Below are 26,042 nucleotides of genomic sequence, written 5' to 3'. Positions count from 1 at the left end.
TGCAGCGCAAAATGTTTCATCAGATCTCCCTACCCCGGAGTGCGCAGGCGCCCACAAATCATCAGTTGCAGTTCAGCTCTACTATGTGGTGAGCTCGGTATCCAGCACTCAGCTCTGCGGTAAGGATGAACTGCAACTGATGATTTGTGGGCGCATGCGCACTCAGGGGTAGGGAGATCTGATTAATAATTTTGCGCTGCAAAATCTCTATACACCTAAGTCGTGGATGTGCGCTTGCGCAGCGCCGCGCACCCCCTCCTCCAGCTGATTCCTTGGCGATCTCGTCATTTCCGGTGCGGGCACGTCACTTCCGGTATGGACTTTTCGCAAGGTATAGAAATTTGGCAGAACAGCGGCACCCCATAGAAGTGGGAGTGCACCATGCATGACCGGCCACCGCTCCTATTCACTTCTATGGGCTTGACGAAAATGGCTAAACCAGCTCTATTTTCGCTGGCCCCATATAAAATTTATGTAGGGTGGCTGCTCATGCGCAGTGTGCCCTCCTTCACTTTCATTGCTCAGTTCTCGATGTAGGTACGGGTCCCAGCGCCTATAAGACAATGGGGGCACATCCTAGCGATATGCTCCCATTGTCTGTAAAGCGCAAACACATTGCGCTTCCCCCAAATTATATTTTTTTACTTTGCGTCATTTCATATATTTGGCTTAACTTCACAAAGCAAAGATGACACCAAAACCACAAAAAATGATAAACTCCCCATTTATTTTTATTTTTTACAGGTATGCAATTTGGTGCTTGGTTTTTGATGACGCACCCCAATGTTTGGTGGTTGAGTTAACTGCTATATATCTATATTCTGATTAATGCGTGTTGAATACTGTCTCAATGTATATATGTGGTATGTTGTTCATAGTCTCCCTTTGTTTTTTTTTATCAACAGGTTTTGTACAGACTGCAAAAACAAAGTACTTAGAGCATATAACATTTTGATTGGTGATCTGGACTGTAGTAAAGAAAAAGGCTATTGTGCAGCACTGTATGAAGGTCTTCGCTGTTGTCCACATGAGCGACATATTCATGTTTCTTGCGAGACAGATATCATTGCTCATCTTCTGGGTAGAGCAGAGCCAGAATTCGCCGGAGGGTATGAGTATGTAACTTGCTAGAGTTGGCCTTCTAGCATTTTGTTTCCCATTTCTATAATTTCTATTTACATTTGTAAAGAAGTTTTGCCATGTTATGTTTTTCCATAAAATTAATAAATATGCGGGAGGGGTGAATTGTTGGTAATTAAATTGTAGTGAATTATACTATTCCTCACAGAGGATCGGTCACCAGGTTTTACGATATAAACAACTTAAATTATTACCCACTTCCTGACATCTGCCATACATGTACGGCAGAATTTGTATCTTTAAAGATTGTGCCCACTCCTATCATAGACATTTAACACCTCAAATGTTCCTGTTGCATGGTGTGTATTGTGAAGGCTCCCAGGCCTGTCATATAGTTAAGTTCCTATTTAGCCCTGCCTCAGGCAGTGTTGAACAGAAATGCATCAATTTTCCCTTAGAACAAAATAAAAAAAGAAGGTAAGATCGGCTCACCTCCATTATTGGTGTGGTGCACGAACACAGCGCTGGCTCCCAGGGATCATAGAAGAAAAGAGTGGAATGTTCAGCACTTGTCAAATACAAAGTCTTTATTTCATCTCAGGACATACAAAAAAGCTAAAAACATCTTGCTTATGTGTTTCTGCTGAGAACATCCTTAAAGGGGTATTCCAGTACCATAAATATAACTTTTGTTTTAGACGAATTCATCATTGATAATTACCCAATATAATGTACATTTTACATAATTACCATTCAGTAGTTATAACAGTAGTTTTCTTCCTCTGCTGCACACTGTTTACTCATAAATTACCATGGCATCAACCTGTAGTTCTGAGCCTTTGTAAGGGCTCTTTCACACTTGCGTTCTTGTCTTCCGGCATAGAGTTCCGTCGTCGGGGCTCTATGCCGGAAGAATCCTGATCAGGATTATCCTAATGCATTCTGAATGGAGAGAAATCCGTTCAGGATGCATCAGGATGTCTTCAGTTCCGGAACGGAACGTTTTTTGGCCGGAGAAAATACCGCAGCATGCTGCGCTTTTTGCTCCGGCCAAAAATCCGGAACACTTGCCGCAAGGCCGGATCCGGAATTAATGCCCATTGAAAGGCATTGATCCGGATCCGGCCTTAAGCTAAACGTTGTTTCGGCGCATTGCCGGAGCCGACATTTAGCTTTTTCAGAGTGGTTACCATGGCTGCCGGGACGCTAAAGTCCTGGCAGCCATGGTAAAGTGTAGTGGGGAGCAGTTACTTACCGTCTGTGCGGCTCCCGGGGCGCTTCAGAGTGACGTCAGGGCCGCCCCAAGCGCATGGATCATGTGATCACATGGATCACGTCATCCATGCGCATGGGGCGCTCTGACGTCACTCTGGAGCGCCCCGGGAGCCGCACTGACTGTAAGTATACTGCTCCCCCCGCTCCCCGCTCCTACTATGCAACCCAGGACTTTAATAGCGTCCTGGGTGCCATAGTAACACTGAACGCATTTGGAAGACGGTTCCGTCTTCAAATGCTTTCAGTACACTTGCGTTTTTCCGGATCCGGCGTGTAATTCCGGCAAGTGGAGTACACGCCGGATCCGGACAACGCAAGTGTGAAAGAGGCCTTAGGCCGAGCATGCTCAGTGTGTTGCTATCAATTCTCTAGCTAAATATCTTGTGAAGCAAATGGAGTGTTAGTGTGTGCTGGTAATTACTGAGTAGAGCGCTTGATTGCACTGTGATATCAGGCAGCCAATCAGTAAACATCAACACAGTAGGACAGCTAAGGATTGTGGGGATTGTAGTTTTGTGAGAGAAGATCAAGTTTAATTGAAACTCTGGTTATTTGTATAGGTATGGGTTCTGGTTGGGTCACAGCTTGCAGCCCTAATGCAGTTTTTTAAAAATTGTTACTTTACCGGAGTACCCCTTTAATCATAGCATAGTTGCTAAAAAAAAAATACCATGTTTATGTACACATCATATACTGTAGGCCACTTTGGTAAAGAAGATCGATATAAGACCTTGCATGGAATGCAAAGAAGGTGCTGCTGTATACATATAGATTATTAAAAGTTATAACAATTGGGAATCTGGCTCTACAAAAAAATATAAATAAATTCCTAGAGAATATATTTAATAGAAGTAGGCTAAATAGGTTTTTATTTCATGCCATGCGGATGACGGGTCCCCATAGTTAAAATCCAGAAGTTTGTGTCTGAGTAGAACCCTCCTCCAATTTACTGCCCACCTAGGCTGATTACCTTCTCAATAGCCTTCACTTGCAGTGTGGACCTCTTTTGGTGGACATGCTGAAAATGCGATTTTATGTTTAGATTATATTTTTTTTATGCTGTTGATTAGGGTTGCATCGGATATCGATACCCAAATCAATACTTTTAGACCCGGAACGATACGATACCAGGTATTACTATTTAAAGGGAACCTGTCACCTCCAACAAACATCCCAAGCCGGCAGCAGTACCTTAGAGTAGCCAGCAGCATGTTTAGTAACAATCATTTTCTTCCTGCAGGCAGATGAAGCAAAAGCTGATAAAACTATCTTTAATCCCCTGCCGCACGATTCTCTAGTCAGGCTTGAAGTCACGGAGGCAGTGGCCTCCTTGCTTCAAGTCATGGTAACCACACACCCTTCCCTGCCCCTTGTTGGAGGTGACAGGTTCCCTTTAACAATATTAGGCTGTGCTGCTGTGCAGCCTAGTATCTGTTAGAGAACATGACACGCGCCGCTCTCAGCACGTCCAATGGTCTCTTCACTAGCACAGTGGAGAAAGAGGGAGTCCCCCCCCCACTGTGATGCCGCTGCCACCAATGGGGAGTTAGCAGGGAGGAAGAGGGGAGGGACTGTGGCCACTGCGCCACCAATGAATGTAAGGCTACTTTCACACTAGCGTTCGGGTGTCCGCTCGTGCGCACCGTTTGAAGGGGCTCACGAGCGGCCCCGAACGCATCCGTCTGGCCCCAATGCATTCTCAGTGGAGGCGGATCCACTGAGAATGCATCCGCCTGCCAGCGTTCAGCCTCCGCTCCGCTCAGTGAGCGGACACCTGAACGCTGCTTGCAGCGTTCGGGTGTCCGCCTGGCCGTGCGGAGGCGAGCGGATCTGTCCACACTTACAATGTAAGTCAATGGGGACGGATCCGCTTGAAGATGACACAAAATGGCTCAATCTTCAAGCGGATCCGTTCCCCATTGACTTTCAATGTAAAATCTGAACGGATCCGCTCAGACAACTTTCACACTTAGAAAATTTTCTAAGTTTTAATGCAGACCGCATCCGTTCTGAACGGATTGCGAACGCCTGCATTATCGGAGCGGATCCGTCTGATGAAACATCAGACGGATCCGCTCCGACGCTAGTGTGAAAGTAGCCTAAAAACAAATTAATTCAAGTATCGGCACGGACAACGTTATTGCAGACCCGGCCCCGGCCTCAAAAACGGTGCGTGTGATCCATCAAACCGTGGCAATTAACCCTGAGGTGCCACACCTGAGGGGTTAATTGCTGCGGTTTCGGCGGATCGCATGCCCCGTTATTGAGGCCGGGTATGTGATACCGCTGCCGACACCCGCTGCCTCCTATACTTGAATTAATGTGTTAATTACACAGTATTAAAATCATAACCCCCAGTATTATAAATCATAACCATTTTTTGTATCATTGGTGGCGCAGTTTGCCACAGGCCGCACCCACCCTGCATTGCTATATTCATTGGTGCCACAGGGTCCCCTCCTCATTGGTGGTGCAGTGGTAGCTTCTGATCGGAGCCCCAGCAGTGTAATTGCGGGGCTCCGATTGCTTACCAAGGCAGCCAGGATGCTACTGAAGCCTTGGCTGCCATGGTAATCTCCCTGCAGCTGTGTGCTCTATGCTTGATTTGCATTTTTAGTCACCTTGTCCCCCCCAAAAAATAGGATAGGACTGTTCTATTATGGGCTGGACGTTTCTATAAAATATGGCATGCACACGGCTTTTTTTGGCGTATTTTTTTTTCCGCGTGGTATCGCAATACTTTTTTATGGTATCGAAATCGAATCAAAATTCTGGTATCGTGACAACCCTACGGTTATGTTGGGCAATCATAGTTTTCAAACCGTGGGTAGTACATCCAGTGTACTGCTATCTGCAGTCATTGCAATTTGATAACATATACAATATGTGTACCATTATAGTTAATGAAATTAAGTGAAAGTATGTTAAAATTGTTAGTGGGACACAGTCTGTTTACCTGGTTTGACATATTACTGTACATACGCAACATCGCATTTAAAAAAAAAACCTTACCAGACAACCAGTGTGTAGGTTTAATAGTGCATGACGTGTACATAGAGAGAGAGCTAGCACGTTTGGCAACAAATCTGCAGCCATAATATACTTTTGTTAGGGTTATCTTTGAGTATCGGGAGATATTTTCGATTAACACAACAATCTGTTCATACTACAAAGAAAAGTTGGTTTGCTTGGTTGAAGCTATGGAGCAATCTCATATGGTTCACTCACCTGACGTGAGGGTTTTTTACGATCAGGACAAATGTCTAAAGTTAGAGGTTGTCCTTGTCCCAAAATCAAATTTTGTTCATGTGCTCCTAATGCCCCTCACCTCGCATACATATGCCCCCAATACCTGTTTTTCCCTGTCTGTGCTTTCTTTCCCCCTGTCTGGGCATCAGACTATCTTGCAGATCTGTTTACTTTCTTAGTTCCCTGTTTGGTGATGAATCAGTACTTCTATTGATAAAGCATGGCTACACTGCAGAGTGATGACACAGGCTGGCCCCGCCCCCCAAAGTCAGTTTGCAGGAGCTACTCCACTTCATGTAGTCATGTTACTACTGCCATACATGAATTCTGCTAGTATCTGCATGAACATCACTGACAGTCCAAGGTTCTTCCCTCATCATCTTCAGAGTGCAATAAACAGCTGGAATCAGTAAGCATATCCAATCACGTGTATCTAATCCTATCATGTACTATACTGTGTGGTGTGTATTTGATTCCATCTTGTATGCTACTGTCTGGTGTGATCTAAGCTTATGTCAGATACAGTCTGCTGTGCCTCTATGTATAAATCTATCATCCGTGAAACCTGTCTTCTGTTCCTGTATCAAAGATTCTCATGCCGTGATCTAATCTCATCTTGTATAATCCTTCCTGCAGAGCTGTGTATCTAATCCTAAATCCTATTTTGTACTGTACTGCCTGCTGGTGTGTGTATAGATGCTCATGCACACGACTGTATCCGTTTTTGTACCGGTCTGCAAGTTGCGCATCTGTTAAATAAGTATACTGTCCGTGTGTGACCTGCATTTTTCTTGCAGAGCCATTGACTTGAATGGGTTTAGGTATGCATTTTGATTACCAGAACAGGACATGCTCTATCGTTTTTCGACTGACATTCAGATGTGGAAAGCACACGATGTCCATGTGTTATTCACATCTGTATGGTCAGTTCTGCAAAACATAGAACATGTCCTATTCTGGAGCTCAAAATGCAGACCTCGAACCCATAGAAGTCAATGGCTTAGCAAAACAATGTGGGTCGCACCTGACCGTATCCAGTATTTAGCAGAAGTGTAACACGGATATGGTTGTGTGGATGAAGCCTAATCCTATCTTTTTCGATCCTGCCAGCTGAAGTGTTCATCATGGCATATCATGTGTGATATGTGTGACACAACCATGATCAGCCCGGGGAACACGGTCCATGTGTCACTTGCATCTCCCAGGCCGATCGCACACTCCTGACTAGAAGTGACTGCATCACATTCATTAATGCTACTGCCAATATCTTCTCATCGGGGTGCTGCGCGGGTGTGTGTATGTTCATGATGGAGTACGACCAATGGCCCCTGCAGTCAGGTAAAGACGGGTTGTATCATACAGTCAGAATTTATCTAATTGGGGGGGGGGGGGGGGATGATGTCATGAGGAAGGTGATGTGCACGACAATTGCCCCACGGTCCGATAAAGACTGGTTGTGTCATAAGTTACTAACATACAGTCGGTGTGGGTCAGAGAAGCCATGGTCGAACTGGAAATTGTGGCAGACACATGGACTGTGATTCTGGTCTGATTATGGTCATTTGCATGAGCCCCCATAAACAGAGACCGCCACAGTGCTCCCCAAGTGCCACAGTTGGTTCAGTGTTTCAGTACTTTTTGCACAACTTGCTGTTCTCTACCAAGGAGCTTAATGGCAAAATTTGTAACAGGTGTTTGATCCATGAATCGCCCAGGGAATTTTCTGGTTCATTTAGAATTGGTATTAAACAGTCCTCCTCATCGTGCTGTTCACATTTTGACATCATGAGATCTAGCCGGACACGTAAAAATTGATCAACAGTGCCTCGCCATTGCAAGGCTTCAAGTAGTATGTTTTCAAACCAAAGTGGCCACTGGCTTAGAGTGTCATCAGCAGGTTGCAACATATACAGCAGGCATCTCAAACTCCGGCCCTCCAGCTGTTGCAAAACTACAACTCCCAGCATGCCCGGACAGCTACAGGTATCAGCCTACGGGTATCAGCCTACAGCAGGGCATTGTGGGAGTTGTAGTTTTACAACAGCTGGAGGGCCGCAGTTTGAGATGCCTGATTACAGAGAGACTGTATAGAGACCAAAAAGGCATAGAAGTGGACGTCATTTGGCCACATTCCTCACTGATGACTGCTTCATTGAGAACAATGCCCTGCGGAACCAGATGATGAATGCCACACAACTCCAGGCATGTTTAAGGGAGGTGAGAGGCACCATTCGAAACCATTTACATTGGCATGGTTCTGCGTGCTAGAAGGACTTAAAAGGGTACAAGACCACACCACAAGGCACAGGCGTCATTGTCTTGGATGGCCTAGGGAGCATCTACGCTGCATGAGGGACTAGTGGTTCACCGATGAAGGTCTATTCGCTCTGAACAGAAATGATGGCTGCCAACTATGTTGGAGACTCAGGAGAGCTCTATGCATCAGCCACTGTTGTCACAGACGAGCCTTTGGTTGTGGTGGTACAATTTGGGCAGATGTGTCTAGTCAATACAGAACTTCCCTACACTACCAGTGACAAGCCCATACTACTTGAATAACATCATTAATCCAGTCATTGTGCCTCTGCATGAGCAACACAGGCCTAATTTAATTTTCATAAACAATGTGCCAGCTCATCAAGGTCGCTTCATTATCTGAAAATTGGGATCAGCTTAGTTGCCGTGTAGAGGCTTGTAACTCCTGTACCCCAGAACCTCAATGACCTGACGGCCGGCCCTTCAAGAAGGGTGGGATGCAATGTCTCAGCACACAATATGACTACTTGTGAACAGCATGAGCATCTCTGTTGAGCCATAATTGATGCTCAAGGCACATGACAAGTTATTGAGACATTGAAATTTTTTGATTCGACAAATTGGCTTTTGATTCAACAAATTGTTTGAGATGAGAAAATCACCATTGCTGCTTCTACTTAAATGTCCTCCTTCCATGATAAACATCACTGTAGCGAAATCTTTTTATGTTTTCATAAAGTTCACCTGAAAGCCAAATATCCTAACTTTTTGTGAGTAGTGTATACTTGAGGTTACACATTTTATGTAATCCAGGAATTATTTTTTGTTCAATAATGAACGAAAAATAGTTTGAGGAAAAGATATTTATTCTGAATTCAATCCTTTCTTGTTTAATGTAGGCTGGTATGGACATTATATTGCTGATTTACTCCTCATTGACATGGTCCTACCTGTTCCAGCCTTTTTACTGTATCTGAATAATACCCTTTTTGTTAATAGTTTACTTTTGCCACTTATTCTAGGGAAATTAAATTTTTGGATGTAACTTTAGTGACAGTAACCGCAATAAATGGTTACTAAACTGTATCACAAATCTACTGCATGCAAAACTATCATAGCGTGTTAACAGCTGCCACTTTAAACAACAATACGTAGATACCAGTAGGAGAATATATCCGAGGGTGTCGTGCGTGCTCACACGATGCTGACTTTGAACAGGAGTGTAACATAAATGACATGCAATCTCAAAGAATGCATCTATCTCTACCTGGATGCTAAAACCATGCCAAATATATTGCTTATCCAGGAATAGACAATTTTGTGTCAAATTAATCCAAAAAACTTTTTCCACCAGCTTCTTTGGAGTATGAACAGATTGTTGTGTTAATCAAAAATATCTCCGATACTCGAAGCCGACCTGACATTAAAAAAAAAATTACGTATCTTAAATCATGGCTGCAGATTTGTTGCACAAAGTGGTGTTACTTTAGGGAACTTGCTAGCTCCCTCTATGTATTTGTCATCCACTATTAAACTAATCTATACAATGGTTACCTTTTTGTAAATTTATTATTATTTTTTTTATGTGGTTTCAACAGATGTCGAATATGTAAAACCAGGTAAACAGATTGTGTCCATTAACAACTTTAAACATGCTCTCATTTCAGTCATTTAATTATAATAGTACACATATGTATATGTTATCGAATGCAGATTGCAGTACATTGCATTAGGGATCGACCGATTATCGGTTTTTATCCGATATCTGCCAATATTCAGGATTTCAAAGTTAACAGTATCTGCATTATTTTGCCAATAACGAATTGGGAACATTGGATTGTGCTCTTGTCAGCGCGATCAGTGTTTCTCTCAGCAGCACAAGGGAGAAGGAAGCAGTGTCTTCCTCCCACTGTGCCGCTGCCACCAATGAGAGGAGGGGAGGGGCATGTGGCACTGCTGCCCCCAATGATGTTAATTCATACAAATTCAACAGGAGGCAGGAGCTGTCTGCAGAATCATATAGCAAGCACCAGACCTCTGAGCGGTAAGCTGCCATCTGCTGCCGTTACCCCTGCCGCACTGAGGGGTTAACTCCTGCAGATCGCGGCTACTGCTCAGCGGGTGCGGATATATGATTCCTACAGCCAGCTCCGGCCTCCTGTATTTGAATAATGGGCGCTTATCTGCATTGGTAGGCGCAGTGCGCGCCCCCAGTATTAATCATGGTGGGCAGTGGCTACAAGGTCTCCTCCTCCTTAGTGGTGGGCAGTGGCAGCTTCTTATGGAGCCGCAGCAGTGTAAGATTGCTACAAGTTAACAATAAACATGTTCATTTTCAGCAGATTTTGTGTAGGAATTTTTTGTTTTTCAAAAATGAAAGTTCACAGATTATCGGTATCGGCTCTAAAAAAATCAATATCGGTCGATCCCTACATTGTATGTACTACCCACAGTTTGAAACTAGTATTGCCCAACATATCAACAGCATGAAATATCCAAAACAACAATCTTTAGGGATGAGCGGATCGACTTCGGATGAAATATCCCGAAGTCTAGTTGCATAAAACTTTGTTCTAATACTGTACGGAGCAGGATCTCCGTACAGTCTTAGAATGTATTTGCTCCGAAGAGCCAAGGTTATTGCTTCGGAAGTCTCGCGAGATTTTGCGCAATAACTTCATAAATTAATTTGTACTGTAAAAAAACATTTCCCGAACTCTAGTTTGGTTCCAAGGTACCATTTGCTGTGCGGGATGGCATATTTGACTGCCCACCTGAGCTATCCTCATACTGCCAGTGAAAGCTATTGAGAAGGTTAATCAGACTAGGTGTGGAGGAGATTGGTGGTGGGTATTAAATATATATACGCTAGGAATATATTTTCCTTTTTTATTTTTGTAAAGCTAGCTTCCTGTTATAATTTTGAATAATCTATATGTACACAGCAGCACCTTCTTGGCATTCTAGCCAGGTCTTTTATGATCTTCGTTCCCAGCATGCCTTATATGAATTGTAATTAAACATACGATTTCTTTTATCAACTATGCTTGACTAGGGGAACTTTCCCACTTGCGGCAGATGATTACGGCACGCAGTTGTGTCGCCGGAACTGCCTGCCGGATCCTACAATCCGGGAAGCAAACTGATGGCATTTGTCAGACTGATCTGGATGCGGTTCAGTCTGACAAATGCATTGAATACCGGATTCGTCTCTCCGATGTTGTCTGAAAAACTGATCCGGTATTAATAATTTGTAATTTTTTTTTTTAAAGGTTGCGTACGCGCAGGGACCGTGAAGCCGGATCAGTTTTGATGGAATACTTAATGCCGGATCCGGCACTAAATACACTTCAATGTATTCTGTCAAGTGTTCAGTATTTTTGGCAGGAGGAGAAAACTGCAGCATGCTGCAGTATTTTCTCAGTCAAAAAAATTTAACCGGTACTGAACGAATGCTCTCCATTCAGAATGCGTTAGATAAAACTGATACTTTTTTTCCGGTATTGAGCTCCTGTGACTGAACTCAATACTGGAAAACAAAAACGCTAGTGTGAAAGTATCCTAAGGGTGTTCTCACCAGAAATGCGCAAGCAAGATGTTGTTTACTTTTTTTGTATGTCCTAAGATGGAATTTTTTGCGCTGCATATTCCACGCTTTTTTTCTAATTTTCCCATAGACTGCAGTGGTAAAAGTGATCTAGTTCCCCAAGAGGGCTAAAAAGTAAAGATACAAATAATTAAAAAGAAGCTTTAAATATATATTTTTTTAAAACAAAGTAAATAAATATTGGAATGACTCCTATTTCCACGTCTTGCATGAACAATGAACACAATAAACATCATTAATATTGTAGTGCCTAAAAATGCCCCTCAAATAATGAATAAAAAGTGATCAGAAAGTCATAATACTTAATAAAGGTATCAATGAAGGCTACAGATGGCAAAATACGAGCCCTAGCACAGCTCCATAGACAGAAAAAAAGTTATGGGTGTGGGAATATGGTGCTGGAAAGAAAAATTCTTGTATTGTTAGGGTGGAATTGCATTTATTCCAGCTTCCAAATACCTTATATGCAATATTAAATGGTGCTTTTGGGAAGAACAACTTGTTTTGCAAACTTGAAGTGAATTTTAACCCCTTAAGGACACATGACGTACCGGTTATGGCATGTTTTCCCGAGTCCTTAAGGGACACATGACGTACCGGTACGTCATGTGGTGGTCCGATCACTGCCGCCCGGCCCGGCGGTGATTGGAACAAGGTGCCTGCTCAAATCATTGAGCAGGCACCTCGGCTAAATGCGCGGGGGGGTCCCGTGACACCCGCATGTCGGCGATCGCAACAAACCGCAGGTCAATTCAGACCTGCGCTTTCAGCAGTTTCTGATCCCCGATGTTCCCTGACTGCGGGGATCAGAAACTTTATATGCCTAAAATATAGTTTTTTTTCACCCCCCCCGCACCCCTGAATGATTTTATGGTGGCAGGGGGGGGGGGGGGGGGGTTGCGATCCCTGACACTCTGGTATAAACGGCTGACATCTGTGATGCGATGTCAGCCGTTAACCCTTTCCATACCGTGGTCCGTATGGACCGCTGTATGGAATAGCAAAGGTTAACAGTCGGGAGCTCCCTCCCTCTCCCATCGGGGGCTGCTGTGCTTTTTGCAGCCCCTAGACAGGATGGGTTCACAGAGGGAGGGAGCCCCCCTCCTTGCTCTTCCCCGTCTGCGCAGTTGTGGCCACAACTAAGCAGACGGGGAAGGTTCCCATGGCAACAGGACGCATTCTCAGGCATCCTGCTGTCATGGTGCTGAACAGATCTCTGCCAAAGGCATAGATCTGTTCAGACAAAGTGTAAGTAAAATACAATACAGTAGACTATATAGTGTACTGTACTGTATTATACAGACATCAGGATCTTCAAGAACCAAGTGGGTCTGGGTCAAAAAAAAAGTGAAAAAAGTAAAAATCAAAAAACACATTCATCACTGATTAAAAATGAAAAAAATAAAATTCCCTACATATGTTATCACCCGCGTCCGTAACAACGTGATCGATAAAAAGATCATGTTACTTTAAACCGAACGGTGAACGCCATAAAAATAAAAAAACTATGATGAAATTGATATTTTGCCACCTTCCAAAAAAGGTAGTAAAAGTGATCAAAAAAAGTCGCATGTACGCTAAAATAGTACCAATCAAACCGTCATCTCATACCGCAAAAATCATACCTTACCAAGATAATCGCCCAAAAACTGAAAAAAACTATGGCTCTTAGACTATGGAAACACTAAAACATGATTTTTTTTTGTTTCAAAAATGAAATCATTGTGTAAAACTTATAATAAATAATAAAAAAAGTATACATATTAGGTATCGCCTCGTCCGTATCGACCGGCTCTATAAAAATATCACATGACCTAACCCCTCAGATGACCACCGTAAAAAAATAAAAATTAAAGCGGTGTAAAAAAAAAAAAGCCATTTTTTGTCATCTTACGTCACAAAAAGTGTAATAGCAAGCGATCAAAAAGTCATATGCACCCCAAAATAGTGCCAATCAAACTGTCATCTCATCCCACAAAAAATGAGACCCTACTTAGCCCCTTAAGGACTCAGCCCTATTTCACCTTAAAGACTTGGCCATTTTTTTGCAAATCTGACCAGTGTCACTTTAAGTGCTGCTAACTTTAAAACGCTTTGACTTATCCAGGCCATTCTGAGATTGTTTTTTCGTTCACATATTGTACTTCATGACACTGGTAAAATAAAGTCCCAAAAAAAATTTTTTTTCATAAAAAATACCTCATTTACCAAAAATGTGGAAAAAATTTGCAAATTTCAAAGTTTCAGTTTCTCTACTTCTGTAATACATAGTAATACCCCCAAAAATTGTGATGACTTTACATTCCCCATATGTCTACTTCATGTTTGAATTATTTTGGGAATGATATTTTATTTTTTGGGGATGTTACAAGGCTTAGAAGTTTAGAAGCAAATCTTGAAATTTTTCAGAAATTAAAAAAAAAAAAAATTTTTAGGGACCACTACAGCTCTGAAGTCACTTTTCGAGGCTTACCATATAGAAACCACCCAAAAATGACCCAATTCTATAAACTACACCCCTCAAGGTATTCAAAACTTATTTTACTAACTTTGTTAACCCTTTAGGTGTTGCACAAGAGTTATTGGCAAATGGGGATGAAATTTGCGAATTTAATTTTTTTGCCTAATTTTCCATTTTAACAAATTTTTTCCACTAACAAAGCAAGGGTTAACAGCCAAACAAGACTGTATCTTTATTGCCCTGACTATTCCGTTTACAGAAAGACCCCATATGTGGCCGTAAACTACACAGCCACACAGCGGGGCGTAGAGTGAAAGGTGCGCCGTTTGGTTTTTGGAAGGCAGATTTTGCTGGACTGGTTTATTTACACCATGTCCCATTTGAAGCCCCCCTGATGCACCCCTAGAGTAGAAACTCAAAAAAAGTGACCCGATTTTAGAAACTACAACCCCTCAAGGTATTCAAAACTGATTTTACAAACTTTGTTAACCCTTTTAGGTGTTGCACAAGATATAATGGAAAATAGAGATACAATTTCAAAATTTCATTTTTTTTGCAGATTTTCTATTTTAATATTTTTTTTTCCAGTTACAAAGCAAGGGTAACAGCCAACACAAAACCTCATTATTTATGGCCCTGATTCTGTAGTTTACAGAAAACACCCCATATGTGGTCCGTAAACAGCTGTACGGGCACACGGCAGGGCGCAGAAGGAAAGGAATGCCATACGGTTTTTGGAAGGCAGGATTTTGCTGGACCGGTTTTTTGACACCATGTCCCATCTTGAAGCCCCCCCTGATGCACCCCTAGAGTAGAAACTCCAAAAAAGTGACCCCATTTTAGAAACTACGGGATAGGGTGGCAGTTTTGTTGGTACTAGTTTAGGGTACATATGATTTTTGGTTGCTCTATATACACTTTTTGTGCGGCAAGGTAACAAGAAATTGCTTTTTTGGCACCGTTTTTGTTTACAACATTCATCTGACAGGTTAGATCATGTGGTAATTTTATAGAGCAGGTTGTCTTGACCACGGCGATACCTATATATGTATACAATTTTTTTTATTTATGTAAGTTTTACTCAATGATTTCATTTTTAAAACAAAAAAAAAAGTTTTAGTGTTCTCCATAGTCTAAGAGCCATAGTTTTCAGTTTTTGGGGCGATTATCTTAAGTAGGGTCTCATTTTTTGCGGGATGAGATGACTGTTTTATTGTTACAATTTTGGCGTACATGCGACTTTTTGATCACTTTTATTACCTTTTTTGGGAATTAAGGTGGGCCAAAATTTCCAATTTCATCATAGTTTTTTATTTTTTATTTTTATGGCGTTCACAGTTCGGCTAAAGTAAACATGACGGTTTTATAGATCAGGTCATTACGGGACGCGGCGATACCAAACGTGTAGTTAATTTTATTTTTTTTTTTTTCATTTTTTAATCAGTGATAATGTGTTTTTTGAGTTTTACATTTTTTTTACACTTTTTTTTCACTTTTTTTTACTTTTTTTTTTACCCAGACCCACTTGGTTCTTGAAGATCCAGTGGGTCTGATGTCTGTATAATACAGTACAGTACACCATATAGTGTTTTGTACTGTATTTTACTTACACTTTGTCTGAACAGATCTATGCCTTTAGCACAGATCTGTTCACCATGGACAGCAAGGATGCCTGAGAAGTCCTGTTGCCATGGGAACCTTCCCCGTCTGCTCAGTTGTGGCCACAACTTCGCAGACGGGGAAGGTTAAGGAAGGGGGCTGCAAAGGCACAGCAGCCCCCCGATGGGAGAGGGAGGGAGCTCCCTGAGCTGTTAACCTTTTCCATACAGCGGTCCGTACGGACCGCGGTATGGAAAGGGTTAAACGGCTGACATTGCATCCACAGATATCAGCCGTTTATACCAGGGTGTCAGCAATGTGCTGACACCCCTGGTATGCCACTAGCCACCAACGATTATTCAAGGGGAGGCGGGCGGAGGATCGCGATCCCGCCTGCCGCACCGCCCACAACACCCTCCCTGCCCACAACACCCCCTGCACCTCCCACCGGGATAAAATTATTCATGGGTGCAGGGGGGTGAAACATATATATATTTTAGGAACTACTAAAGTCTTCCTACAAAAAGCGCAGCAAACCGCAGGTCTGAATTGACCTGCGGTTTGTTGCGATCGCCAACATGGGGGGGGTCACGGGACCCCTCGGGCGCATTTAGCCGAGGTGCCTGCTCAATGATTTGAGCAGGCACCTTGTTCCGATCACAGCCGGCCCGGACGGCAGTGATCGGAACATCACATGACGTACCGGTACGCCATGGGTCCTTAAGGACTCAGGAAACATGCCGTACCGGTACGTCATGCTTCCCTAAGGGGTTAAGACTAATCGCCCAAAAACTGAAAAAACTATGGCTCTTTAGACTATGAAGACACAAAAACATTTTTTTTGTTTAAAAAATGAAATCATTGTGTAAAACTTACATAAATAAAAAGAATTGTATACATATTGGGTATCGCCGCGTCCGTGACAACCTGCTCTATAAAATTGCCACATGATCTAACCTGTCAGATGAATGTTGTAAATAAAAAATAAAAAAACAACTGTGCCAAAAAAAGCTATTTCTTGTTACCTTGTCGCACAAAAAGTGTAATATAGAGCAACCAAAAATCATATGTACCCTAAACTAGTACCAACAAAACTGCCACCCTATCCCGTAGTTTCTAAAATGGGGTCACTTTTTTGGAGTTTCTACTCTAGGGGTGCATCAGGGGGGCTTCAAATGGGACATGGTGTCAAAAAAACCAATCCAGCAAAATCTGCCTTCCAAAAACCGTATGGCATTCCTTTCCTTCTGTGCCCTGCCGTGTGCTCGTACAGCAGTTTACGACCACATATGGGGTGTTTCTGTAAACTACAGAATCAGGGCCATAAATAATGAGTTTTGTTTGGCTGTTAACCCTTGCTTTGTTACTGGAAAAAATTGATTAAAATGGAAAATTTGACAAAAATAATCTAAATTCTGAAATTTTATCACCATTTGCCATTAACTCTTGTGGAACACCTAAAGGGTTAACGACGTTTGTAAAATCAGTTTTGAATACCTTGAGGGGTGTAGTTTCCAGAATAGGGTCATTTTTGGGTGGTTTCTATTATGTGAGCCTCGGTGACTTCAGACCTGAACTGGTCCCTAAAAAGTGGGTTTTTGAAAATTTCTGAAAAATTTCAAGATTTGCTTCAAAACTTCTAGCCTTGTAACATCCCCAAAAAATAAAATATCATTCCCAAAATAATTCAAACATGAAGTAGACATATGGGGAATGTAAAGTAATAACTATTTTTGTAGGTATTACTATGTATTATAGAAGTAGAGAAATTGAAACTTGGAAATTTGCATTTTTTTTTTTTTTCCAAATTTTTGGTAAATTTGGTATTTTTTATAAAATAAAAATTATTATTTTTTTTACTTCATTTTACCCGGTGTCATGAAGTACAATATGTGATGAAAAAAAACAATCTCAGAATGGCCTAGATAAGTCAAAGCGTTTTAAAGTCATCACCACTTAACCACCGCCGAACGCAGCGACGCGTCCTGGAGGCGGTTGATTGTTTCCTCCTGGACGCGCCGGCGCGTCCTCTCGCGAGACGCAAGATTTCCTGTGAACGCGCGCACACAGGCGCACGCGCTCACAGGAACGGAAGGTAAGCGAGTGGATCTCCAGCCTGCCAGCCGCGATCGTTCGCTGGCAGGCTGGAGATGTGATTTTTTTAACCCCTATCAGGTATATTAGACGCTGTTTGATAACAGCGTCTAATATACCTGCTACCTGTCCTCTGGTGGTCCCCTTTGTTTGGATCGACCACCAGAGGACACAGGTAGCTCAGTAATATGTTGCACCAAGCACCACTACACTACACCCCCCCCCCTGTCACTTATTAACCCCTTATTCACCCTTATTCACCTTGATCACCCTTGATCACCCTGATCACCCTATATAGACTCCCTGATCACCCCCCTGTCATTGATCACCCCCCCTGTCATTGATCACCCCCCTGTAAAGCTCCATTCAGAGGTCCGTATGAATTTTACGGATCCACTGATGGATGGATCGTATCCGCAAAACACATACGGACGTCTGAATGGAGCCTTACAGGGGAGTGATCAATGACGGAGGTGATCACCCCATATAGACTCCCTGATCACCCCCCTGTCATTGATCACCCCCCTGTAAGGCTGCATTCAGATGTCCGTATGATTTTTACGGATCCACTGATACATCGAACGGATCCGCAAAACACATACGGACATCTGAATGAGCCTTATAGGGGGTGATCAATGACAGGGGGTGATCACCCCATATAGACTCCCTGATCACCCCCCTGTCATTGATCACCCACCCTGTAAGGCTCCATTCAGACATTTTTTTTGGCCTGTTAGCGGAATTTTTTTTTTTTTTTTCTTACAAAGTCTCATATTCCACTAACTTGTGTCAAAAAAATAAAATCTCACATGAACTCTCACCATTACCTTCACGGAATCCAAATGCGTAAAAATTTTTAGACCATTATATTCCAGACTTCTTCTCACGCTTTAGGGCCCCTAGAATGCCATCATGGCAGTATAAATACCCCACATGTGACCCAATTTCGGAAAGAAAGACACCCCAAGGTATTCCGTGAGGGGCATGTGGAGTCCATGAAAGATTTCAAATTTTTGTCCCGAAGTTAAGCGAAAAGGGAGACTTTGTGAGAAAAAAAAATATATATATCAATTTACCGCTAACTTGTGCCACAAAAAAATAAAAAATTCTATGAACTCGCCATGCCCCTCATTGAATACCTTGGGGTGTCTTCTTTCCAAAATGGGGTCACATGTGGGGTATTTATACTGCCCTGGCATTCTAGGGGCCCTAAAACGTGAGAAGAAGTCTGGGATCCAAATGTCTAAAAATGCCCTCATAAAAGGAATGTGGGCCCCTTTGCGCATCTAGGCTGCAAAAAAGTGTCACACATCTGGTATCGCCGTACTCAGGAGAAGTTGGGCAATGTGTTTTGGGGTGTCATTTTACATATACCCATGCTGGGTGAAATAAATATCTTGGTCAAATGCCAACTTTTTATAAAAAAAATGGGAAAAGTTGTCTTTTGCCGAGATATTTCTCTCACCCAGCATGAGTATATGTAAAAAGACACCCCAAAACACATTGCCCAACTTCTCCTGAATACGGCGATACCACATGTGTGACACTTGCAGCCTAGGTGGGCAAAGGGGCCCACATTCCAAGAGCACCTTTTGGATTTCACAGGTCACAGATGTGTGCCCCTGGAAAATGCCAGGGCAGTATAACTACCCCACAAGTGACCCCATTTTGGAAAGACACCCCAAGGTATTCCGTGAGGGGCATGGCGAGTTCCTAGAATTTTTTATTTTTTGTCACAAGTTAGCGGAAAAATGATGACTTTTTTTATTTTTATTTTTTTTCTTACAAAGTCTCATATTCCACTAACGTGACAAAAAATAAAAACTTCCATGAACTCACTATGCCCATCAGCGAATACCTTGGGTGTCTTCTTTCCAAAATGGGGTCACTTGTGGGGTAGTTATACTGCCCTGGCATTCTAGGGGCCCAAATGTGTGCTAAGTTGTTTGAAATCAAAATCTGTAAAAATTGGCCGGTGAAATCCGAAAGGTGCTCTTTGGAATATGGGCCCCTTTGCCCACCTAGGCTGCAAAAAAAGTGTCACACATGTGGTATCTCCGTACTCAGGAGAAGTTGGGGAATGTGTTTTGGGGTGTCATTTTACATATACCCATGCTGGGTGAGAGAAATATCTTGGCAAAAGACAACTTTTCCCATTTTTTTTATACAAAGTTGGCATTTGACCAAGATATTTATCTCACCCAGCATGGGTATATGTAAAATGACACCCCAAAACACATTGCCCAACTTCTCTGAGTACGGAGATACCACATGTGTGACACTTTTTTGCAGCCTAGGTGGGCAAAGGGGCCCATATTCCAAAGAGCACCTTTCGGATTTCACCGGCCAATTTTTACAGATTTTGATTTCAAACAACTTACCATACATTTGGGCCCCTAGAATGCCAGGGCAGTATAACTACCCCACAAGTGACCCCATTTTGGAAAGAAGACATCCAAGGTATTCGCTGATGGGCATAGTGAGTTCATGGAAGTTTTTATTTTTGTCACAAGTTAGTGGAATATGAGACTTTGTAAGAAAAAATAAAAATAAATAAATCATCATTTTCCACTAACTTGTGTAAAAAATAAAAAGTTCTATGAACTCACTATGCCCATCAGCGAATACCTTAGGGTGTCTACTTTCCGAAATGGGGTCATTTGTGGGTGTTTGTACTGTCTGGGCATTGTAGAACCTCAGGAAACATGACAGGTGCTCAGAAAGTCAGAGCTGCTTCAAAAAGCGGAAATTCACATTTTTGTACCATAGTTTGTAAACGCTATAACTTTTACCCAAACCATTTTTTTTTTTATCAAAGACATGTAGAACAATAAATTTAGAGAAAAATTTATATATGGATGTCGTTTTTTTTTGCAAAATTTTACACCTGAAAGTGAAAAATGTCATTTTTTTTGCAAAAAAATCGTTAAATTTCGATTAATAACAAAAAAAGTAAAAATGGCAGCAGCAATGAAATACCACCAAATGAAAGCTCTATTAGTGAGAAGAAAAGGAGGTAAAATTCATTTGGGTGGTAAGTTGCATGACCGAGCAATAAACGGTGAAAGTAGTGTAGGTCAGAAGTGTAAAAAGTGGCCTGGTCATTAAGGGTGTTTAAGCTCTGGGAGCTGAGGTGGTTAAAGTGACACTGGTCAGATTTGCAAAAAATTGCCTGGTCCTTAAGGTGAAATAAGGCTGTGTCCCTAAGGGGTTAAAAAATGTTATGGCTTTTTGGAAGTATAAAACGAAACAAAAAAAAGACAATGGATTACGTTGGGTAGATGTTAACTAGTTATTACACCTGATGATTCTACTGTACTTACTTTTTGAACGGATATTTTATGCACAAGCTCATGAGCCTTCTTAGGGCTCTTTCACACCTGCGTTCTTGTCTTCCGGCATAGAGTTCCGTCGTCGGGGCTCTATGCCGGAAGAATCCTGATCAGGATTATCCTAATGCATTCTGAATGGAGAGAAATCCGTTCAGGATGCATCAGGATGTCTTCAGTTCCGGAACGGAACGTTTTTTGGCCGGAGAAAATACCGCAGCATGCTGCGCTTTTTGCTCCGGCCAAAAATCCGGAACACTTGCCGCAAGGCCGGATCCGGATCTAATGCCCATTGAAAGGCATTGATCCGGATCCGGCCTTAAGCTAAACGTCGTTTCGGCGCATTGCCGGAGCCGACATTTAGCTTTTTCAGAGTGGTTACCATGGCTGCCGGGACGCTAAAGTCCTGACAGCCATGGTAAGTGTAGTGGGGAGCGGGGGAGCAGTGTACTTACCGTCCGTGCGGCTCCCCGGGCGCTTCAGAGTGACGTCAGGGCGCCCCCAAGCGCATGGATCATGTGATCACATGGATCACGTCATCCCATGCGCATGGGGCGCTCTGACGTCATTCTGGAGCGCCCGGGGAGCCGCACGGACTGTAAGTATACCGCTCCCCCGCTCCCCGCTCCTACTATGGCAGCCAGGACTTTAATAGCGTCCTGGGTGCCATAGTAACACTGAACGCATTTGGAAGACGGTTCCGTCTTCAAATGCTTTCAGTACACTTGCGTTTTTCCGGATCCGGCGTGTAATTCCGGCAAGTGGAGTACACGCCGGATCCGGACAACGCAAGTGTGAAAGAGGCCTAAGCCTGCTGGACATGCTCTTTTCACCTTATCTCCTTCTCTGCATTTTTTTTTTCCGTCTGAAAAAAATTAAATAAGTGTGTGTATATGTATAACGGACAGCACTTCCAATAGAAAATCGTGATTTAATCCACCCAAGTGGGACAGTGCTGTCTATATATATATATATATATATATATATATATATATATATATATATATATATATATATATATAGCTATATATATTATCTAATAGCTCATAGAGAAATGGCTCAACCGGATGCCAAATGTGCATAACTGATGCACAGGGTATTTTTTTTTATTTTTATTTTTTTTTACAGGTTCCATTTTTTATTCTTTGTTTTCCTGTTCTTCAGACATATCACCGCGTCAGTAAATGTCGGCTCTATAAAAAAAAATATGACATGGTCTACGTGGTCAGATGAACTCTGTTTAAATACATGAAAACTATGCCAGAACAGCCATTTTTTTGTTCGGCTCGGCAATCATCCCTTGCCCACTGACCCAAAAAATCCCACTGACCTAAAATGTACCAATAACAATGTCACCTCATCCTCCTGGCAAGACCATTGCCAGAAAGTTAAAAAAAAACACTTATCATATTTCCCAAAAAGTGAAATAAAAAGTGACCGAAAAGTAATTTGTATCCCTAAGTAGTACCAATGATAGCATGTTATCCTGAAAAAAAAAAAAAAAAAAGCCCACGCATAGCCCTGTCAAGAGAAAAATAAAAACACATGTATCTCAAATAATATCTGTACTGGTACAGCAGAGGCTGTTTGAAAGCAACATGGTGTCCATAAAGCAATCCATAAAAATCTGCTGCAAAAGCCTAAGGCTGAGTACACATGGACGAGTATTCCGCACGGGTGTAATGCGGGAGGTGAACGCATTGCACCCGCAGTGAATCTGGACCCATTCATTTCTATGGGGCTGTGTTTCATGAGCTGTGATTTTCACACATCACTTATGCGTTGCGTGAAATTCGCAGCATGCTCTATATTGGGTGTTTTCCACGCAACGCAGGCCCCATAGAAGTGAATGGGGCTGCGTGAAAATCGCAAGCAAGTGCGGATGCGATGCAATTTTCGCGCACGGTTGCTAGGAGTCAATCGGGGTGGAGACCCGATCATTATTATTTCCCCTTATAACATGGTTATAAGGGAAAATAATAGCATTCTGAATACAGAATGCATAGTACAATAGCGCTGGAGGGGTTTAAAAAAAAAAAAAAAGTAACTCTCCTTAATCCACTTGCGCGCGCAGGCCGGCATCTCTTCTGTCTTCATCTTAGCTGTGTGCAGGAAAAGGACCTGTGGTGACGTCACTCCGGTCTTCACATGATCCATCACCATGGTAAAAGATCATGTGACGGACCATGTGATGACCGGAGTGACGTCACCACAGGTCCTTTTCCTGCACACAGCTAAGATGAAGACGAGAGATGTCGGGCTGCGCGAGCAAGTGGATTAAGGCGAGTTAAATATATATTTTTTTTTTAACCCCTCCAGCACTATTGTACTATGCATTCTGTATTCAGAATGCTATTATTTTCCCTTTTATAACCATGAAAATAATACAATCTACAGAACACCGATCCCAAGCCCGAACTTCTGTGAAGAAGTTTGGGTTTGGGTACCAAACATGCCGATTTTTCTCACACGAGTGAATAACGCATTACAATGTTTTGCACTCGCGCGGAAAAATCGTGCATGTTCCCGCAACGCCCGTGTGAAAGTGGCCCAAAGGTGGACTTTACCTTATAAACCCTGCATCATACCCAAACAGCAGATTATGCACTTATTTATGGTGTTTCCGTACCTAGCAAAATGAGCAATTTAAAGGGAGTGGTGTGTTTCAAATGGAGCAAGCTGGGAACCACATATTCATTATTACAATGCCTTGTCTGTGGGAAAACTTTACATTTTCAAAGTTCTCTCTCAAGGGCTTTTCGCTGTACAGGTACCTCAGGGTCTTTAACCACTTGCCATCTGGGCCATTTGCCCCCTTCCTGACCAGGCCTAATTTTGCAAAACTGACCTATCTCACTTTATGTGGTAATAACTTTGGAACGCCTTTACTTATCCAAGTCATTCAGAGATTGTTTTCTCGTGACACATTGTACTTCATGATAGTCATAAATTTGAGTCAATATATTTCACCTTTTATTTATAAAAAAATCCCAAATTTACCAAAAATTTTGAAAAATTTGCAATTTTCTAAATTTCAATTCCTCTGCTTTTTAAACAGAAAGTGATGATACCTCATAAAATATTTATTACTTAACATTCCCCATATGTCTACTTTATGTTGGCATCATTTTGGAAATGTCATTTTATTTTTTTAGGACGTTAGAAGGCTTAGAAGTTTAGAAGCAATTCTTCACATTTTTAAGAAAATTGCCAAAACCCACTTTTTAAGGACCAGTTCAGGTCTGAAGTCACTTTGTGGGGCCTACATAGTGGATACCCCCATAAATGACCCCATTGTAGAAACTACACCTCTCAAGTTACTTAAAACCGATTTTACAAACTTTGTTAACCCTTTAGGCGTTCCGCAAGAATTAAAGGAAAATGGAGATCAAATTTTTAAATTTCACTTTTTTGGAAGATTTTCCATTTTAATCCAATTTCTTCTTTAACACATCGATGGTTAACAGCCAAACAAAACTCAATATTTATTACCCAGATTCTGCAGTTTACAGAAACACCCCACATGTGGTCATAAACTGCTGTATGGGCACACGGCAGGGCGCAGAAGAAAAGGAACTCCACATGGTTTTTAGATGCCATGTCCCATTTGAAGCCCCCCCTGATGCACCCTTACAGTAGAAACTCCAAAAAGTGACCCCATTTTGGAAACTAGGTAATAAGGTGCCAGTTTTATTGGTACTATTTTTGGGTACATATGATTTTTTGATCATTAATTATAACACTTTATGGGGCAAGGTGACCAAAAAATTGTTGTTTTAGCACAGTTTTTATTTATTTATTTTTAAAGCGTTTACTTGAGGGGTTCAGTCAAGTGACATTTTTATAGAGCAGATTTTTACGGACGCAGCAATACCTAATATGTATACTTTTTCTTATTTATTAAAGTTTTACCCAATAATAGCCTTTTTGAAACAAAAAAATTATGTTTTAATGTGTCCATGTTCTGAGAGCTATAGTTTTTTTATTTTTTGAGAGATTTTCTTATGTAGGGGCTCATTTTTTGCGGGATGAGGTGACGGTTTTATTGGTACCATTTTGTGGACATACACCTTTTTGATCACTTGGTGTTGCACTTTTTGTGATGTAAGGTGACAAAAATTGCTTGTTTTGACAGTTTTTATTTTTTTATTTTTACGATGTTCACCCGAGGGTTTAGTTCATGTGATATTTTTATAGAGCTGGTTTTTACGGACGCGGCAATACCTAATATGTATACTTTTTTTTTTTATTTCACTTTAACACAATTATAGCATTTTTTAAACCAAAAAAATGATGTTTTAGTGTCTCCATGTTCTAAGAGCTATAGTTTTTTTATTTTTTGAGAGATTTTCTTATGTAGGGGCTCATTTTTTGCGGGATGAGGTGACGGTTTTATTGGTACCATTTTGTGGGACATACACCTTTTTGATCACTTGGTGTTGCACTTTTTGTGATGTAAGGTGACAAAAATGGCTTTTTTTGACAGTTATTTATTTTTATTTTTTATGGTGATTATTGGACTGGGTCTATTATGTGATATATTTATAGAGCCGACCGTCACGGACGCGGCAATACCAAATATGTATATTTTATTTTATTTTTTCTATTTATTTATTATTTTTTTTATTCCTTACTTGGGGCATTTTTTTTTTTACATGTGAAAACTTATTTTTTTATTTTTTTTTAACATTTTATTTTTATTTTTTTTATTTTACACTTTGCGTCCCCCATAAGGTCATACAAGACCTCTGGGGGACATTTAACTTCACTTTTTTTTTTTTCTTTTCACTGTTGATTTCTCCTATAACTGGGGCTGACATAGTAGCTCCAGTTACAGGAGAAATGCACCCCCAGAGAGGCTGTACAGCAGAATACAGAGCTGTACAGCCTCAGTGCAGGGCTGATCGAGGTCTCTGAAAGACCTGACAGCTCCTGCACTCTCCCGGCTCAGACAGTCACATGTCCTGGAGATCGTGCTGATTAGACTCCAGTGAAAACAGCTGCTGGGTGAGTGTAAATATTCCGATCTCTCTCTCCTGCTAGCACTAATGAGAGGGAGACAGTACAAGCCTTTCTGAGCGCTGTAACTGCA

General features: G+C 41.8%; 1 protein-coding gene across 2 annotated transcripts in view; it reads left to right on the top strand.

Annotated features, from left to right (window-relative positions):
* GGNBP2 (gametogenetin binding protein 2) overlaps positions 1-26,042 on the top strand; it is a 350,746-nt gene that overhangs the window by 228,913 nt on the left and 95,791 nt on the right. Inside the window, exon 6 of one of the 2 annotated variants that reach the window (XM_040424123.1) lies at positions 906-1,109. In XM_040424123.1, coding sequence (XP_040280057.1) covers positions 906-1,109 — 204 coding nt within the window. Of the gene's footprint in view, positions 1-905; positions 1,116-26,042 lie in introns of both variants that reach the window. The other variant, XM_040424122.1, reaches the window with a different exon arrangement.

The sequence above is a fragment of the Bufo bufo genome, chromosome 3, assembly GCF_905171765.1.
Source record: "Bufo bufo chromosome 3, aBufBuf1.1, whole genome shotgun sequence".
Taxonomy (NCBI): domain Eukaryota; kingdom Metazoa; phylum Chordata; class Amphibia; order Anura; family Bufonidae; genus Bufo; species Bufo bufo.
Note: the sequence above shows the minus strand (reverse complement) of the source record. Positions and strands in the feature narration are given on the sequence as shown.